The sequence below is a fragment of the Heptranchias perlo genome, chromosome 2 (genome assembly GCF_035084215.1).
Source record: "Heptranchias perlo isolate sHepPer1 chromosome 2, sHepPer1.hap1, whole genome shotgun sequence".
Classification (NCBI taxonomy): domain Eukaryota; kingdom Metazoa; phylum Chordata; class Chondrichthyes; order Hexanchiformes; family Hexanchidae; genus Heptranchias; species Heptranchias perlo.
In genome coordinates, this window is record NC_090326.1 from 77,261,752 (window position 1) to 77,280,837 (window position 19,086).

At 43.7% G+C, this 19,086-nt stretch overlaps 1 protein-coding gene across 4 annotated transcripts in view; it reads left to right on the plus strand.

Moving 5' to 3' along the window:
- Positions 1-19,086, plus strand: part of cdk6 (cyclin dependent kinase 6) — a 213,743-nt gene that overhangs the window by 43,282 nt on the left and 151,375 nt on the right. For all 4 annotated transcript variants that reach the window (XM_068003147.1, XM_068003138.1, XM_068003155.1 and 1 more), the window contains exon 3: positions 2,636-2,771. In XM_068003147.1, coding sequence (XP_067859248.1) covers positions 2,636-2,771 — 136 coding nt within the window. The remainder of the gene's footprint in view (positions 1-2,635; positions 2,772-19,086) is intronic.

A 19,086-nucleotide genomic window follows, 5' to 3' on the forward strand; every position in this document is an offset into this window, starting at 1 on the left:
CTTTGCTGGCTTCCACCTCTACACCCTCCGTAAACTCTAGCTTGTCTAAAATTCTGCCACATGCATCCTGTCACCCACTAAGTCCTGCTCACCCATCACCTCTGTTCTCATTGACCTAAACACCTCAAATTTAATATCCTTGCTTTTATATCCCATTGTGGCCTTGCTCCATCTTATCTCTGCACCCTCCTTCAGCCCTATTGTGCCCATTTTACACCCAAAAAACAGGCGCAATGCATACCAGTTTCTACCCCAGTAACTAGAAGGCATAAATTTAAGATCATCACCAAAAGAGGAGAGGTTGTGTAATTTTTTAATGCAGAGGGTTGTTAGGACGTGGGGGTTAAATTGGTTAACCCCCGAAAACGGGCGCGGGGATCGCATTGCGCGATTAACCCGCACCCGGTTGTTGAGATGCAGGCAGCATGTAACATTCGTGCTGCTGGTGATTTCAGTGATTGCTGTGTGCAGCCAGCGCTACCTGTGCTGGCTGCACACACCAGCAGGTGGCCCAGATATCAGGAGCGGGTTAGCACCACATAAAGGCAGCCTGCACCTCCTAAAAGGGAGGTACACTGTGGTTGCAGGAAGTGGTGGAAATTAATTGTGACATGAATCTGTGCTCAATAAAGTGAAGCATGGTGATGATGGGAATTCTGGAATTTTTAATGAGCAACAACTTGGATGCTCAAAGTTTGCAGGACTCTTATATTTTCAAAATATAAGATACGGGTCTGAATGGAGCCTGAACAGAATTCAGAAATCACACATGTAAAACACAGATGCAGGTTTATGATGTTAAAAAACTGTTGATTTATTTTAAAACATTGAATAAAGGTTGCTCAAAACTACATCCCACATCCTCCAACCTGCACGGCAGACCCCACCAATCTGCTGATCTGAGCTTGCATCGGACCTGCGAGAGAGCATGCACCAAGGTTCTCTGATGATGTACTGGAGATCTTGGTGCAAGAGGGGGACAGAAGGAGGGCATCCTATATCCACAGTGGTGGGGGGGGGGGGGCGGGGGGCGGCAAGAAGCCCTTCAGACATATGCTCCTGAGGCAGTAGGGGACAAGGTCAATGCCAGGAGCATAGCACCACGAACATGGATGCAGTGCAGGAAGAAGTTCAATGCTTTGTCAAGAGTGGTCAAGGTGAGTGAGTTCAAATGTCAAGTGGCATATCCTACCAATTGCACCACTAGCCGCATCCACTGCTCCATGCACTACACCCCCCATCACCCACTTATCAACAAACTCTTTCAATCATTACTCAACTCTTCCAATCAGATGCTTCATCTCACCCTCACACCATCGTTGCAAGCTGCATACCCAAAACTCACAGCCATATCACCCAAACATCTTGCAGGACACTCACCAACATACTTACCGCTTTCTTGTAGGAGAAGGTGCCGCATAACAAAAGGGAGCAAGCGGCACCAAGGAACATGAGCCTGCTGTCCTCTCTCATAATGACAGCATTCCTATCCCACCCCTGCCACTCCGCCAGTGTCCTTGCTGTTGCCTGGCAGCTAGCCAGCTCACTCCTTGTAGAGTATTGAAACCTTATTATCGCAACATAAGAAGATAGGAACAGGAGTAGGCCATTTAGCCCCGCGAACCTGTTCCGCCATTCAACTCCATATACCCGCTGTAGCCCCATATTCCTTAATACCTTTGGTTAACAAAAATCTATCAATCTCAGACTTAAAATTAACAGTTGAGCTAGCATCGACTGCCTTTTGTGGGAGAGAGTTCCAAACTTCTACCACCTTTTCTGTGTAGAAGCGTTTCCTAACTTCATTCCTGAAAGTCCTGGCTCTAATTTTTAGGCTATGCCCCCAGTCATAGTATTCAAGTATACCAAACCTCTGAAAACAGGTACAAATGCATCAGCAGCCAGAAGCAATAACCATGCAACTAACCTATAACTCTTGCATGATCTCTTTAAATAGCGCAGGTAGCGGGGGAGGTCTTCCAAGCCGTTTAAAACCTGTTCAGCTGTGCGAAGTTAAGATCGAGGGTTGGCTGGAGTGTTGAGTTCCAATATAGCAGTGGTCCCTTTAAATCTGTTGCTCACTGATTTAGGTCATAAGCTCCCTACTTAATATGCTGCCGGTATTTGTTAAGTGCGCATGCGCGATCGCCTTTATCAATATGACATCTCACGCACGTCACGCCAGAAGTGTGCGCATCTCGGGTGCCATTTTCGGGGCTGAGGAGTCTATGTAGCGCCTACACAATGGGCGCTTTGCAGCCCGATTTAGCCCCCTAGTATTTCCTACCAAAAACAGTGGTGGAAGCAGAATCCATAATCGCTTTTAAAAGAGAAGTAGATAAATATTTCATTAAAAAAAATGTAAAAGAGTATGATGAAAGGGTAGGACAATGGGATTAAGTGGATAGTTCTTTCAGAAAATCGGCATAGGCATGATAGGCCAAATGGCCTCTTTCTATGCTGTAAAATTCTATGATTTTATGACGTTAAAATTTCAATGTAAATTTATTATTGTGAGTGAAGTTGGGAATAATCAGTTGTGTTGATCTTTCTGTGAAATGTGTAATTTTACCAGAAATGCGCAATAAAGAACTGACTTTCCTCTTCCTCACCTTTTTCTTTCTTTTGATCTTAGGTTGTTTGATGTATGTACCGTGTCTCGAACAGACCGAGAAACAAAATTGACTCTTGTTTTTGAACATGTCGATCAAGATTTGACTACCTATTTGGAGAAAGCCCCAGAGCCCGGAGTGCCCCCAGAAACAATTAAGGTACAAAGAGCAATTTTTAATACAATAGTTTCTATTTTAGATCATTCAAAACAAACCCCTTCTGAAAAGTTGGCAGCGAGATATGAAACTTTTACTCTCCTCATATTCCTAAGATTTTACTTGACGATTTTACCATGTGAGGTTCGTCCACATTAAAGGGATCATTTTGACTTTGGCCAATAGTGTAAAATGGTCGATAATGGATCAACTGCCCGTTGTGCATCTCTCTTCACTGGAAATGGAAATCAGGTGAGAAGTGTAATGGGCAGTTGATCTGATATCTGCCATTTCACACTGTCGCCCAAAGTCAAAATTACCCACAAGAACTAAAGGGAGTATAATTTTTAAGTACTAAGTGTTCTGTATCCTGTGAGTTGAAGGATGTGCTGGTTTGTAATAATAGGAGTATTCAGGCCATGTAGGGGATAATATCCTTCCCCTTCTTGGTCCTCCCCTTTCTTCCTTCTCTCTCCCTCCTTCTCTTCCTCTCTATTCGCAGTCCCCTCTTCCTCTTTCGCCCTCCCTCCTCCAATTGTCCCCTCTAAACTCACTTGGCCTAAAACACTACAGTTGGTATTGACTCCCCATGTGCAATGACATAGGAGATCAACTGATATATACATAAATTACATGTATGAATTTCCCAAGGGGTCGGTAGGTCAGAGGATACACTGCAGAGCATTATGACATGTAACGCACATTGTATTATTCTGCTGCTAAAGCGCATCTGTGTGTAACATGGTGTGTCCCTTTAAGGCCACAGGATGCAATTGCTGTGTCTACATGAGGTCACTCAGGTCAATTAGAGATTTCTTCTTTCATTTTTTTAAGGATAGCTCCTGACCTCAATAAGAAGCTTTTTTTCTGTTGTTGAGGAACTTTCTCTCCAGGTTATAAAATGATTGACTTAATTTTTTTATATAATTTTTTTAAAAATGTAATAGATTTAAAAGTGTTCAAATGTGTTACATTTAAATGTAACATGTTCCAGGATATGGTCACCCCACAGCCACAGAGTGCTCAGGACAGTAAGTGGGTGGCCATCCAGCAGGGTAGGAAGAGGCAGGAATCCTCCGGGCGTGTGTCGCTCACTAACCGGTTTTCAGTACTGAATACCAGTGAGACTGACGACATCGCGAAAGCGTGCAGTCCAGAGCAAATTGTTGGCATCGTGGGGCAAAAGAATGCACAGGGGGGCACAGCGAAGTGTAGAAATGCAGTGGATTCAATAGTCAGGAGGACAGACAAGCATTTCTGCAATCGCCGACATGAGTCCCGCTTGGTGTGTTGCCTCCCTGCTGCTAGGGTAAAGGACATCACCGAGAGGGTGCAGCACATTTTGAGGGGGGAAGGGGAACAGCCAGAAGTCATGGTCCATGTGGGAACCAATGAAAGGAAGGAAAAGGGTTGAGGTCCTGCAGTTAGAGTTTCAGGAGCTGGGGGGATGTTAAAAAGCAGGACCTCAAAGGTACTAATCTCTGGATTACTCCCAATGCCATGTGTTTGTGGGTATAGGAATAGTAAAGTGAGACAGGTTAATGCATGGCTGGAGAAATGGTGCAGGAGGGTGGGCTTCAGATTCCTGGGGCTTTGGGATCAGTTCTCGGACAGGAGGGGTCTGTTCAAGATAGACGGGTTGCACCTCAACAAAGCTGGGACCAATGTCCTCGTGGGGAGATTAACTAGTGCTGTGGGGGAGGGTTTAAATTAATTTGGCGGGGGGATGGGCACCAGTTTGAAACATTAGAGAGCAGAAACAACGTGCACAGAGGTCTGGGAGAGACAAATAGCACTAGAGTAAAGAATAGTTCAGAAATTGAAAGGATCAGACAGGAGGGAAATGCGAGGCAGACTAAGATGGATTTAGAGTGCATATGTGTAGATACACGTAGCGAGGTAAATAAGATTGGTGAGCTGCAGGCACAAATCGTCACATGGGACAATAATATATTGGCAGTAACAGAGACCTGGCTCAAAGAAGGGGAGGATTGGGAACTTAATATTCCTGGCTACAAGGTATTCATGAAAGATAAGGAAGGAAAGAAAGGAGGAGGTGGCGGTATTGATCAAAGAAACTATTATGGCACTGGAAAGGGATGATGTAGTTGAGGGGTCAAAGACAGAATCTATTTGGTTAGAATGAAGGAACAATAGAGGAGCTAATACACTACTGGGTGTATACTATAGGCAACCAAATAGTGGGAAGGAGATAGAGGAGCCAATTTGCAGGCAAGAAAAATGCAAGAAATATAGAGTAGTGATAATGGGGACTTCAATTATCCCAATATAGACTGGGATAGTGATCATAATATCATTAGGTTTAGAATAGTTGTGGAAAAGGACAAGGAACGATCAAGCCTAAAAATACTTAACTGAAGGAGGGCTAATTTCAGTGAGTTGAAAAGGGATCTTGCCCAGATGGATTGGAATCAAAGATTGGTAGGCAAAACAGTAATTGAACAATGGGAGGCCTTCAAGGAGCAGATGGTTCGGGTACAGAGTAGACACATTCCCATGAGGGGGAAAGGAAGGGCATCCAAAACTGGAGCTCCCTGGATGACTAAAGATATAGAGATTAAAATGAAACAGAAAAAGGAGGCTTATAACAAATGTAAGGTTCACAATACATAGAGAACCAAGCTGAATACAGGAAGTACAGAGGAGATCTAAAAAAGGGAATAAGATGAGCATAGAGAGGGTATGAGAACAGATTAGCGGCTAACATAAAAGGAAACCCAAAAGTCTTTTATAAACATTTTATAAACATAAAAGGGTTGTTAAAGGAAGGGTGGGGCTGACTAGGGATAAGAAAGGAGATCTTCTTGTGGAGGCAGATGGTATAGCTGAGATACTAAATGAATACTTCGCATCCATCTTCACTAGAGAAGAGGATGCTGCCAGTGTATCAGTAAAGGAGGCAGTAGTAGCGATATTAGAGAGGACAAAAATAAAGAGGAAGGGCTATAAATTCGGCCGTGTAGCGTCCGTTGTGTAGGCGCTGTGTGGCCTCCTGAGGCCCCAAAAAAGCGTCCAGAATGTGCGTGCTGGCGCCGTCTTGGTAAAGGGGTTCACGCAGGCGCAGATGACAAACGCTGGCAGCATATAAAGTAAGAATATGTGTTAGATCAGTGTGCAACGCTGATTTAAAGGGATAAATAACATTTTGGCACTCAACGCTCCAGACAACACACTCTCTTAACCACGATCAGCTGAACATATCGTAGACGGCCTGGAGGATCCCCCACCAGCACTATTTAAAGGGACCGTACAGGATTTACAGGTTAGTTGCTGGATTAGAGCTTCTGGCAGCTGATGCATTCGTACCTGTTTTTGGAGGTCTGATATACTTGAATACTATGACTAGAGGACATAGCCGAACATTTAAAGCCAAGACTTGCAGGAGTGAAGTTAGGAAATGCTTCTACGGGCAAAGGGTGGTAGAAGTTTGGAATGCTTTTCTGCAAACGGCAGTTGATGCTAGCTCAACTGTTACTTTTATATCTGAGATTGATAGATTTTGTTAACCAAGGGTATTAGGGGATATGGGGCTAAGGCGGGTATGTGGAGTTAGGTCACAGATCAACCATGATCTCATTGAATGGTGGAACAGGCTCGAAGGGCTAAATGCCATTGCCACTTGCTGCCTCTTGTTATGCGTCACCTTCTCCTGCAAGAAAGTGGGATGTGTGTCAGTGAGTGTCCTGCAGGGTGTTTGGGTGATGTGCCTGTCATGGTTGAATAGCTGCCAGTGTGTGTGACCTGTGAGTTGTGGGTGTGTGGCTTGCAACAGTGGTAATGTGTGAGGATGAGAGGAAGCATCTGATTAGAAGAGTTGAGTACTGATTGAAAGAGTTTGTTGGTATGTGGTGATGGGGTGTAGTGCATGGAGCAGTGGATGCGGCTAGTGGTGCAATTGGTAGGAGATGCCACTTGACAGTTGACCTCACTCACCTTGACCACTCTTGACAAAGCATTGAACTTCTTCCTGCACTGCATCCATGTTCGTGGTGCTATGCTCCTGGCATTGACCTCGTCCCCTACTGCCTTGGGAGCTTATGTCTGGAGGGCCTCTTGCACCCCCTACGGATATAGGATGCTCCTCCTCTGTCCACCTCTTGCACTAAGGCCTCTAGTGCATCAGCAGAGAACCTTCGTGCATGCTGTCTTGCAGGCCTGGTACAAACTCAGATCAGATTGGTGAGGTCTGACGTGCAGATTGGAGGATGTGGGATTCAGCAGTGCGCAAACTTTATTCAATGTTTTAACATAATTCATCAGTTTGTAAACATAGGGACAGCACCTGCATTTGCGTTTTACATGTGCTGGGTCTGATCTCCGGTCAGACTCCGTGCGGACCCATATCTTACATTTTGCGCATAAGAGGTGCAGGCTGCCTTTAAGAGGTGCGAGCAACTCACACGATATCTGGGCCCCCCTGTGATGAGAAGTGAGAAGCTGGTGAGAACAACGCAGATAGGCCTGGCCTGGCCTAACCCCCGAAGTACTTAAAAGGTTGGGAGTACTCGAAGTAGAAAAGCCACCGGTCCAGAGGGAAGTAAGGGTGGAAATGGCGGAGGCTCTGGCCACAATCATCCAATCATCCTTAGATATGGGGTAGTGCCAGAGGACTGGAGGATTGCAAATGTTCCACTCCTGTTCAAAAAAGGGGAGAGGGATAAACCCAGCAATTACAGACCACTTGACCTAATATCGGTAGTGGGAAAACTTTTAGAGACAATAATCCGGGACAAAATTATTTGGCACTTGGAAAAGTATGGGCTAATAAATGAAAGTCAGCACGGATTTGTTAAAGGAAATTCGCATTTGGCGAACTTGATTGAGTTGATGAAGGAGCGGAAAGGTTTGATGAGGGTAGTGTGGTTAATGTTGTTATATGGACTTCCAGAAGGTATTCGATAAAGTACCACGTAGTATCATAGTATGGTACAGCACAGAAGGGCAGCCATTCAGCCCATCGTACCTTTGCCGGCTCTTTGAAAGAGCTATCCAATTAGTCCCACTCCCCTGCTCTTTCCCCATAGTATCCCCTTCAAGTATTTATCCAATTCCCTTTTGAAAGGTATGACTGAATCTGTTTCCACCAACTTTCAGGCAGTGCACTCCAGATCATAACAGCTCGCTGCATTAAAGAATGTTTCCTCATGTCGCCTCTGGTTCTTTTGCCAATCACCTTAAAAATTTGTGTCCTCTGGTTACCGACCCTTCTGCCACTGGAAACAGTTTTTCCTTCTGTACTCTATCAAAACCGTTCAGGATATTGAACACCTCTATCAAATCTCCCCTTAACCTTCTCTGCTGTAAGGAGAACAACCCCAGCTTCTCCACATAACTGAAGTCCCTCATCCCTGGTACCATACTAATAAATCTTTTCTGCAGCCTCTCTAAGGCCTTGACATCCTTCCTAAAGTGTGGTGCCCAGAATTGAACACAATACTCCAGCTGAGGCATAACCAGTGTTTTATAGAGGTTTAGCATAACTTCCTTACTTTTGTACTCTATGCACATAATAGACTTCTTAGCAAAATTAAAGCCCATGGGATTAAACGGACCGTGCCGGTGTGGATACAAAATTGGCTAAGGGACAGAAAGCAAAGAGTGGTTGGTTTTTCAGACCGGATGTTCCCCAGGGGTTAGTATTAGGACCACTGCTCTTTTTGATATATATTAATGACCTGGACCTGGGTAAACAGTGTACAATTTCAAAGTTTGCAGATGACACGAAACTTGGAAATGTAGTAAAGAATGTGGAGGATAGTAACAGACTTCAGGAGGACTTAGACAGACTGGTGAAATGGGCAGACATATGGCAGATGAAATTTAATGCAGAGAATTGTGAAGTGATACATTTTGGTAGGAAGAATGAGGAGAGGCAATATAAACTAAATAGTACAATTTTAAAGGAGTGCAGGAACAGAGAGATCTGGGGGTGTATGTATACAAGTCTTTGAAATTGAGAATGTTGTTTAAAGAAAGCCTATGGGATCCTTGGCTTTATTAATAGAGGCATGGGGTAAATTTTAACCCACAAGAACAGGTGGGTTGGGGGCAAGTGGGAGGTTAAAATAACAGGTTTTTGGAGCGGGACCACTTCTGGGTTTAATCCAGGCAGGCATGTATGCATGTGGACAGCAGACACCAGGAAGTCCCGCCCCCACTTAAAGCCAGTGGGCCGATACTTAAAAGGGCAATGTACCCCATTGAGATTCTTGAGGTACTTAATATTCTGTGTATTCTGTGTATTGGAACATCAAAACCTTACCTGTTTGGTTTCCTATCACTTCTGAATTGTGTCAGGTGAAAGCAGGTGGGAAGGGCTGGATCCATGAGGTGAGTGCCTTTATTGCACTGTTTGTGGGCCTGGAGGAGCAGGAGTGCTTCTTCCAGGCCCAACGACCCAACAAGCTCACCTGGCCAACAGAACCCCCGCGATTAGCTGATCCCCCCCCCCCCCCCGATGCTGGAACCCCCCTCCCCCCAATCTCTGTCGCTGACTGGACCCCACCCCCCAACATCGCAGCTGGCTGACCCACTCCCCCGACCCCCTCCCCTCCGATTTCTTCCAAGCCCAATGATCTCTCTCCCTCCTGCTCCCCTTTCTGATTTGCAGCTCCTTTCACTGCTGACAGGCAGCCAGCATGTCAATCTGGCTGCTTGGCGCGTGGGAAACCTGGATGCTCAAATAATTACCTTCAGTTGAGTTGTGATCGCAGATTGCGACGCACTGAATTCGCTTCTGGGTTCCCCAGACGATTACCTGCAGACGCGTGGGGTACACGGCTCGGGATAAAAGTCATCCCCATAGAGTACAAAAGCAAGGAAGTTATGCTAAACCAGAGGACAAAGAGCTGGCAAAGCACGATGGGTTGAATGGCCTCCTTCTGTGCTATACCATACTATGATACTATGAAAAACTTGCATATATGATGGCGTGGTTTCTAAAGTGGGACAGAAGTCTCTCAAAGCTTTAATATAGGTAATGAATGCAAAGAAAGTAACTACATCACTTGGCTCTGTGTGTTCTTGCTTTAGTGTTGATTTGGCTCTATTCATCAGTCTACTCAAGCTGGGTAAAAGAATGCTTGCTCACTTATCAGTTAGATAAACAAATCTCGGTTCATTTAGGCTCAAGTCAGACTAGTTAAACAAATGGCTGCTCATCTTGACTGCATAAATTACTCCCTGTTCACTTAAGAAAGAACTTGCATTTATATAACGCCTTTCACATTCTTAGAACATCCCAAAGTGCTTTACCTTGGTACTTTAATTGTAGTCATTGTTGTAATGTAGGAAACGCATTACACTTAGGGAGTTGCTTTTATATCTTTTCCATTTTGGGGTGCCCAAAACTATAGGCAAATCTCCAACTGTTGCCTAACTACCGTCTTGTATAAATTCAACATTACATCCTTGTTTCTGTTTGACTGTTCTATGGCCTTGTCTACTTGTATTGCCACTTTTAATGCTTGTGTATCTGCATACTTAAGCCCCTCTGCTCTATTTAAAAGCTTATCATTTAAAGTCCAGTAATTTGTGTAATTTCAAGTCCAAATTGAATTATTATTAGAATCTTCTAGCCCGAGTGATAATTACACACAATCTCCAGCACAGAAACAGGTCATTTGGCCCAACTGGTGTATGTTGGTGTTTATAATACATTTTGGAAGTAAGAATAAGGTAAGGAAACATATCTTAAATGTTTATACTCCACAGAGCCTCCTCCCACTCTAATTACCTCTTCCCACCCTGCCCCCTATCTCTATTTCCTTTTCCCTCATGTATGCATCAAGCTTCCCCTTAAATGTATCAATGTTATCTGCTTCAACCACCCCATGTTGCAGCGAGTTCCATGTCCTCACCGCTCTCTGTGTAAAGAAATTCCTCCTAAATTCTTTATTTGATCTATTAGTGACGATCTTATATCTTTTCCCCCTTGTTCTGGGCTCACCTGCAAGTCAGAACAGTTTCCCCACATCCATCCTATTGATCCCCTTCATAATTTAAATGATCCCTATCAGATCTTCTCTTAGTCTTCTCTTTTCCAGAGAAGAGAGCCCCAGCATGCTCCATCTTTCCTGAGTGTTGCATCCTCTCAATTCTGGTAACATCCTTGAAAGTCTTCTCTGCACATTCCCCAGTGTTTCAACATCCTTTTTGTAGTATGGAGATCAGAACTGCACACAATACTCCATGTGGTCTAACCAAGGTTCTATATAAATTTAATATTACCTCCCTGTTTTTGTATTCTGTTTCTCTAGAAATGAACCCCAGTACCTTGTTTGCACTCTTTATGGCGTTATCAACTTGTATTGCTACTATTAGTGATGTATGTATTTGTATTCCCAGATCTCTTTGCTCCTCTAACCATTTAGTTTCTTATCTTCCAAGGAATAAATGGCTTCCTTATTGCTCCTATGAAAATAAACCACCTCACTCTTTGTTGAAATTCATTTGCCACTTATCTGCCCATTCTGCAAGCTTGTTTATGTTTTCCTGTATTTTGGTGTACTCGTCCACATTATTAACTATACCCACAATTTGGTGTCATTGCAAATTTCAACACCAGGGCCTAAAATTTTAACTCGGAAAAATGGGTGGTTTGGGGGCGGGGGGGGCAGTAAAAATTTAAAAAATCTAAAACCCGCCTCCAATCCGCCCATTTCCGGTTTTAACGGAGGCAGAACAAGGTGCGGGCGACCAACCCGCTCTCAGGAGGCGGGACGGTCGCTGAAAGCTTTCATAAAGGCTGCAGGCCTTAATTTTTACAGCTTTTTTGTTTTTAACTCCTGGGGGCTGGGATTCCCGGGCCTTCTAGTGTCATGCCACGTAAGAGGAAGTGAGAAGGCCCGAAACTGCAGGTAAGTGCACTGCTTGTGGGCCAGGAGGAGCTTGGAGTGATTCCTCCAGGCCCAACAAGCTTACCTGCAGCGACTCTCCCCCCCCCCCCCCCCCGCAATGATCTATGGCCACCCCCTCCCCCTCCACAGTATACGAACCGCCCACCCACCCCCGATCTATGACCACCGATCTCCCGATGACCCATGACCCCCAATCCCGACTCTCAACCCCCTCGATGACTCCCGACCCCTGATGACTCCCTATGAGTTCCGACCCCCAATGACTTCCAATGACTGACTCCTGACCCCGACACCCCTCACCCCCCACCCCCATCTAAGACTTACCTTCTCACATCTGCTTCCTGGTTCTTCTCCCCTCCGACTGAGGCCAGCCTGTCAATTAGGCTGGCCTGAGGAGCGGGAAACCGACAAAAAAAAAGATGTCCCTACGTCAAATTCGTAAGGCTGTCCGGGAATCCACCCACCCCCACCGTCCCCGCCGTCTAAAATTTAGGCCCATATCTCCAATTTCGGAGTCAAAATCATTTTTTTATATGGTGAACAATAATGGTCCCAGCACGGATCCCTGCGGGACATCACTTCCCACTTTCTGCCAATCCAAGAAATTTCCCTTATCCCCCACCCTCTGTTTTCTGTTTTGTAGACATCTTTCAATCCATTCTGCTACCTCATAATGAATTCAATTTTGTTCATCCTGCTTCACTACAGTGGAGCTCTCAGCTACTGACTGTAGACAAAGCTGACACTGGCTTTCTCATTTCACCACATGCCATAATTCTAGCAACCCAGGCCACATTTTCTGCCCTCCCAACTATGTGATATTCTGTAGATCAGTAAAAGAGAAACAAACCAAATAAAAGAATTAAAATCCTGTAAGTAATTTGGAGGCATGAACTGCACCCAACTGCGAAATTTCAAGGAAAATTACCCGATCGTAAATCTACAACTCAAGATCAGTGATCTTGACAAGCACCCATTTCACTTATTCTGAGTTTAAGCTGTTCATTGTTTGAAGAGACTTGGTGGCAGACTAGGTTAGGACACTACCCTTTACCTCTGGAACTTAGCTTAAATCCAGCTCAGACCAATGGGATGAAAGTCCCCGTAGTCTTTCTCCTCTGGCTGTTAGGGTCATACAGTAAAATGAATTTGTGAGCAGTCTTAACCCAGTTCCCACTAAGTCTGGGCTGACAGCACAAAACTGTTCACAATTTGACACTATTAGACACTAAATTGGCAATCTCAATGGCTGGTGGGAAAAGTATCCCACTGGTACTGTAGATGTTCTTTTCAGGTTGGGGCTTAAGGGCCATTGTTGAAGCGAAACAGAGGGAGCTTTATTCTGCATTTGACTGCATTATACCTTACCTGCGAATGTTGACAATACTGAAAGATGAAAGTGGAAAAACTTACCTTGAAGAGTAGAAAAGTTCTTCGAACAGACATAGATTTAGATTTTAAAAAAGTGTTCACTGTTACCCACTGTTACAGATGTTCTCCAGGATAAGGTTCCACTGCGGCCTTTCCTCCAGTGCTTGTCGGACAAATGCACCTCATTGATTATCTAAAAAGAAAAAAATGAAACTTGTCGTGGGGTAGCTGCCTTTTCATTCTGGGATGTCATCTTTTTGGTATTTCAGAGGCTCAGTTGCAGGAACATTTATTGTCACTGAATTTCACCACCTGCTGCTGTTCAGCACTTTTAGTGATTAATATTGAAATGTATATTTGTTAGCAAAGTGCTGACAGTGAAACTAGAATAGGGCCTTATCCTCGAGTATTCCTTTAACTAAATACTTTAGGAACTCCTCATCACTTAAATGATTTTTGTAAGGTTCATTCAGACAGTTGAGGATGCCTGCTCTTGGTCAAAACACATATATAGTCAATGATCCAGTTACCTAGTAACCAGCAGTTCACAAGGTTTTATTTACAGAAACGCCGTATACACACAACTGAGGGATATTCATGCTGTAAAATCTAGTAATTCTAAACTTAGGTTAGCCACCAGGTTTCCCAGACATCATGGAGATACCAAGCACCTTTAGTCTTCAAATTATTGATACAGTTGATTAATTGCCAGGGAAGCTGTTTATCATAACTGACTGGTAGATTATAACTTTTGTATATTTCTGCACACCTGTAATAACAGTTAATATTCAGGCCTATTTCCATTACTCAAGTCAGATAGGGTGAATGGCCATTTCTTCTTAACATAGAATGTTACAGCACAGAAACAGGCCATTTGACCCATTGTCTGTTTTGGTGCTTTTCTCCACATGAGCCATCTAGTCTAATCCCACTCTACTGCTCACTATCTACATAATTTAATATTCAAGTACTATGTAATTCCCTTCCAAAAACTTATGGACTTTGCTTCAACAATGGTTTGTGGTAGAGAATTTCACATTGTAACTACCATCTAAAAAAATTTCTAACCTCTTATTCTTTTTGTGATTATCTTAAATTTGTGCCCTCTTGTTACAATCTTATCAGTATCAGTACAATCTGTCCTAGTATTCTCCAAGCCCTCTATCAGGTGACCTCTTAACCTTGGCAGCTCCATTAAAAAAATCTAATTTTCTCAAGTCTTTCTTTGTAACTGTAACCTCTCATTCCTGGTAAGATCCTAGTAAATGTACGCTATTGCTTTTATATCCTTTCTATAATGTAGTGCCAAAAACTATACACAATAATCTTACGTCCATCACACGAAGCATCAGAACAACATTACTCAATGATTAACTTTCACTAGCAACTTAATACATAGTGACTTAGAAATTTTGGGGATGTAATTAGGCTGTGTAATATTAATAACAAACACATTAACACATTTGTATAAAGTTCTGTCGTCTGAAATTTATCAAAGGTGTTAATACTGGTGTGAATACCTGGACTCACCTCTGATTCTTATTCTAAGGTGAATTTACTAAATTTGCAACACCAAATATAGGGGCTGAATTTTCTGCCCATTAACTATGAATTTGTTGAAAGTCTAGTCTAGTGATCCCACACTTCACAGTATTTCGAAATTATGGGGTTGAATTTTCATGGGGGTTCCCCAGTTGTCCACCGTAACTTCCAGCGGAAACCCCGGCGAAATGATGTAAAAGTACTAGTGTATAGCAATGATAGGTTTCTTACTTAAACCTGCCAGTTCCCCCGAGCTTCTAAATAAAATTAGTTCTTAGATTTGGCTGATGAATGTGCAAGCTTGAATTTGGTAGATTCATAGTTTGTAGAGAAAATAGTGAAGGATAAGTAAAGGGCATCTGCAATGGGAACGTCCAAAAAAGCATCTCTTTTCACAAGTGAACGACCTCGTGTTCAGCTATTTCACCAACGAAAGCAGCTTGGGTGGGATTTGGCTGAACACATCTCCATCTCCCCCCCCCCCCCCCCCCCCCCCCAGCCTGAGTCAACTTAATCTGCTCAGTGCATTTTGGATTTAGGCATGCTATCACTATCCCAAATCATAACTGTCCTTCAAAAGAAATGTAGTAAACAGTGAGGAGGATAGTAACAGACTTCAGGAGCACAGAGACAGACTGGTGAAAAGGACAGACACATCGTAGATGCAATTTAACGCAGAGAAGTGTGAAATTATGCATTTTGGTAGGAAGAATGAGGAGAGGCAATATAAACTAAATGGTGCAATTTTAAAGGGGTTGCAGGAACAGCGAGATGCGGGGGTATACATACACAAATCTCTGAAGGTGGCAGGGCAAGTTGAGAAGGCTGTTAAAAAAGCATATGGTATCCTTAGCTTTATAAATAGAGGCATAGAGTACAAAAGGAAGGTAGTTATGCCAAACCTTTATAAATCACTGGTTGGGCCCCAGCTGGAGTATTGTGTCCAATTCTGGGCACCACACATTAGGAAGGATATCAAGGCCTTAGAGAGGGGATAGGTGCAGAGGAGATTTACTAGAATGGTACCAGGGGTGCGGGACTTCAGTTATGTGGAGAGACTAGAGAAGCTGGAGTTGTTCTCCTTAGAGCAGAGAAGGTTAAGGGTTTTGATATAGTAAGCAAGAAGAAACTGTTTCCAGTGGCAGAAGGGTCGGTAATCAGAGGACACAGATTTAAAGTAATTAGTAAAAGAACCAGATGTGAGATGAGGAGAATTTTTTTTATACAACGAGTTGTTATGATCTGGAATACACTGTCCGAAAGGGCAGTAGAGGCAGATTCAGTACTAATGTTCAATAGGGAATTGAATAAATACTTGAAGGGGAAAAATTTGCAGGACTATGGGGAAAGTGTTGGGGAGGGGGACTAATTGGATAGCTCTTTCAAAGAGCCGACACAAGCACTATGGGTTGAATGGCCTCCTTCTGTGTTGTATCATTCTATGATTCTATGATTACTGGGTTAGAGAATAAATGGCAGGCCTAAATAAAAATCCAGAAAGAGAATCTTGGGGTGGTGTGATGACACCGAGCATTGGAGCATTAACATTCTTAAACACATGGTGAGGGATGAATATAGAGTGAGTCTCAGCTCTGCTCAGTTCCTGATGTGAACCACATTGAGGGGAATGTTCTGAGTGGAGGCTGTCCATTTCCATGTTAGGTAAAGGGGGAATCAGAGAAGAAAGTCACACCATGTTTGGCCGTCTGCTGGTAACCAACTAAATGGCTACCATTTAGCCATATGATAGTGTACCTTCCAGCCACTCTATTGGTAGAAGTAGAAAGACCAGTAAAACCAAAGGTGGGAGCAATTTATCGGAAGGATTTCCCTCCTAGATTCAGGGACCTAATTGTATAACCACTATCATGGTTCCCTATTCTCCAGCACTTTTAAACCAGTAAGTCCCTAACTTTTCTTGAGTGTTAGCCATTTTAATCATAAAATCTCTGACCTTGCTATGCTCTGTTCCTTAGCCTATAGATGTGATTTTCTCCCCACTGTGCTTTGTTGTTTGTTTCATTGTGCTCTATTCCAAAACTCATGCTGCTCGGTTCCCAGGCTGCCAGGTGAGCTCCGCTCGCAGACCCTGCAGTGCTCCGCTCGCAGACCCTGCAGTGCTCCGCTCGCAGACCCTGCAGTGCTCCGCTCCCAGGTCCCAACGTGCTCCGCTCCCAGGTCCCAACGTGCTCCGCTCCCAGGTCCCAACGTGCTCCGCTCGCAGACCCTGCAGTGCTCCGCTCCCAGGTCCCAACGTGCTCCGCTCCCAGGTCCCAACGTGCTCCGCTCCCAGGTCCCAACGTGCTCCGCTCCCAGGTCCCAACGTGCTCCGCTCCCAGGTCCCAACGTGCTCTGCTCGCATGCCTCACTGTTCACCTCCCATAGGCCCAGAAATGTGTTCCATTCCCTGGCTTGGAACAGAATCTACTCCAGATCCCAGACTACCATTGAGTAATACAAACAAACCATCTGATTTTAGTGTCATTTTTTTTAAATGAATATTTATTTATATTGATACACAATTTAGAATCGGAGCTTCTGGAAGAACCATTTGTTCTTTCCTGTCTTGTACCTTTCCTCAAACTTTACTTTGGCTTGACTCAGTTGGTAGCACACTTGCCTCTGAATAATTATATTGTGGGTTCAAGCCCCACACCAGGACTTGAGATCATTAATTTAGACTGACACTTCAGTGCATACTGAGGGAGTGCTAGATTATCAGAGGTTCCATCTTTCAGATAAAAGGTTAAACACTCTGCCTCAGGAGGACATAAAAAAATCCATGACATTATTCAAAGAAGAACAGGGAGTTCTGTCAGTGTCCTGACCAACATTCTTCTTGCAATCAACACCATCAGAAACAGATGAATTTGATTATTGATTCATTTGCTGTTTGTGGGATCTTGCTCATTGCGATCTTTGCCTACATAACAAACATGACTGTCCTTCAAAACTAAGTAATTGGTTAGAAAACCTTTAAGGCGCTATAACAAATGCAAGTTATTTTTCCCCTTGGGTTTAAATGCTATAGAACCCAGAAATGTTGATGTCGGTATAATGCAGTTCTGTTTGCTGTAGGGAGCCCTTCATCTTTTCCCTATATCAATAGAGAGCATTGACATGGAACATCTCTGTTGCCTGTGTCATTTACAGATGGCTGAACAAAGTTCTGTGGGAGAAGAAGTGCTGAAGCAGCCATTAATGACACAACTGAATCTACAGTTTTCTGATTACGAACTGCCTGTTTCATTTTAGACCTTCAGAAGTGCAGATTTTTTCACACCTGATTTCACACATTGTTTAACCCAAAATCAGCAAAAAATATAATCCAAAAAATGAGAATGTCTCTTGATAAACCAGTATACAGGATTGATTTTGCATTCCCAGCTCCCAGTGGGGAGCAACGCTCAGAGTGTGCACATCGCGAATGCACAAACCACAATTTTTGTTCTGTCCATATTAATGAGCAAAAGTCACGGGCTATATTTCCGAGATTTCTCATGATATGCACACTACAAGCATTATTACGTGCTGGGAATGCGGATTGTCACACAGATGAGACAGTAAATCCAAACAAATTTTTTGTTAACAAGTTCTAATCAAAAGGAGTAATTTTGACTGTGCAATAATGTAAAACAGGTGATTGCGAGTTGTCAACCCATTTTACATCTCTTTGCCGATTCGCTATGACCCGTTTTATACTATTGCCCAAAGTCAAAATCTACCACCAAATACTCAGATTAAACTCATTGAAGCTTTCTATTTTTCAAAAAATTTAATTTATTTGTTCTCGGGATGTGGGTGATGCTGGTAAGGTCACATTTATTGCCCATCCCTAGTTGTCCTGAGAAGGTAATGATGGCCCTCCTCCTTGAACCATTGCAGTCCTTGTGTTGATGGTGCTTCCACACTGGTGTTGGGTAGGGGATTCAAGGATACTGACCCAGTGACCATGAAGGCAGAGACACCAATCAAGTGAACTATTCTGACCTGGATGGTGTTGAGCTTCTTGAATGTTGCTGTGGCTGCACCCATCCAGGTGAGTGGTGAGTTTTCTATCACATTCTTGACCTGAGCCTTGTAGATGGTGTGAAAACTTTGAGAGGTCAGGAGGTGAGCCACTTATCATAAGTACCCAGCCTCTGCCCTGTTCTTGTAGCCATGGTGTTGATATGGCTGGTCCAGTAAACATTCTGGTCAGTGGTGACCCCCAATTATGATGATGGTCAAGGGCAGATGGGTAAGCTTTTTCTTGTTGGAGATGGTTATTAACTGGCACTTATGTGACGCAAATATTACTTGCCACTTGCTGGTCCAAGGCTGGATGTTTTCCAGGTCCTATTACATGTTGGCACGGACAATTTAATTATCAGAGGAAGTCTGAATGGAGCTGACCACTCTGGAATTGTCAGCTAACAGTCCCACTCCTGAGTTTATGACAGAGGGAAGGTCATTAATGAAGTAGCTGAATATGGTTGGACTAAAGACACTTTCCTGAGGACCATCTGTCATGATGTCCTGAAGCT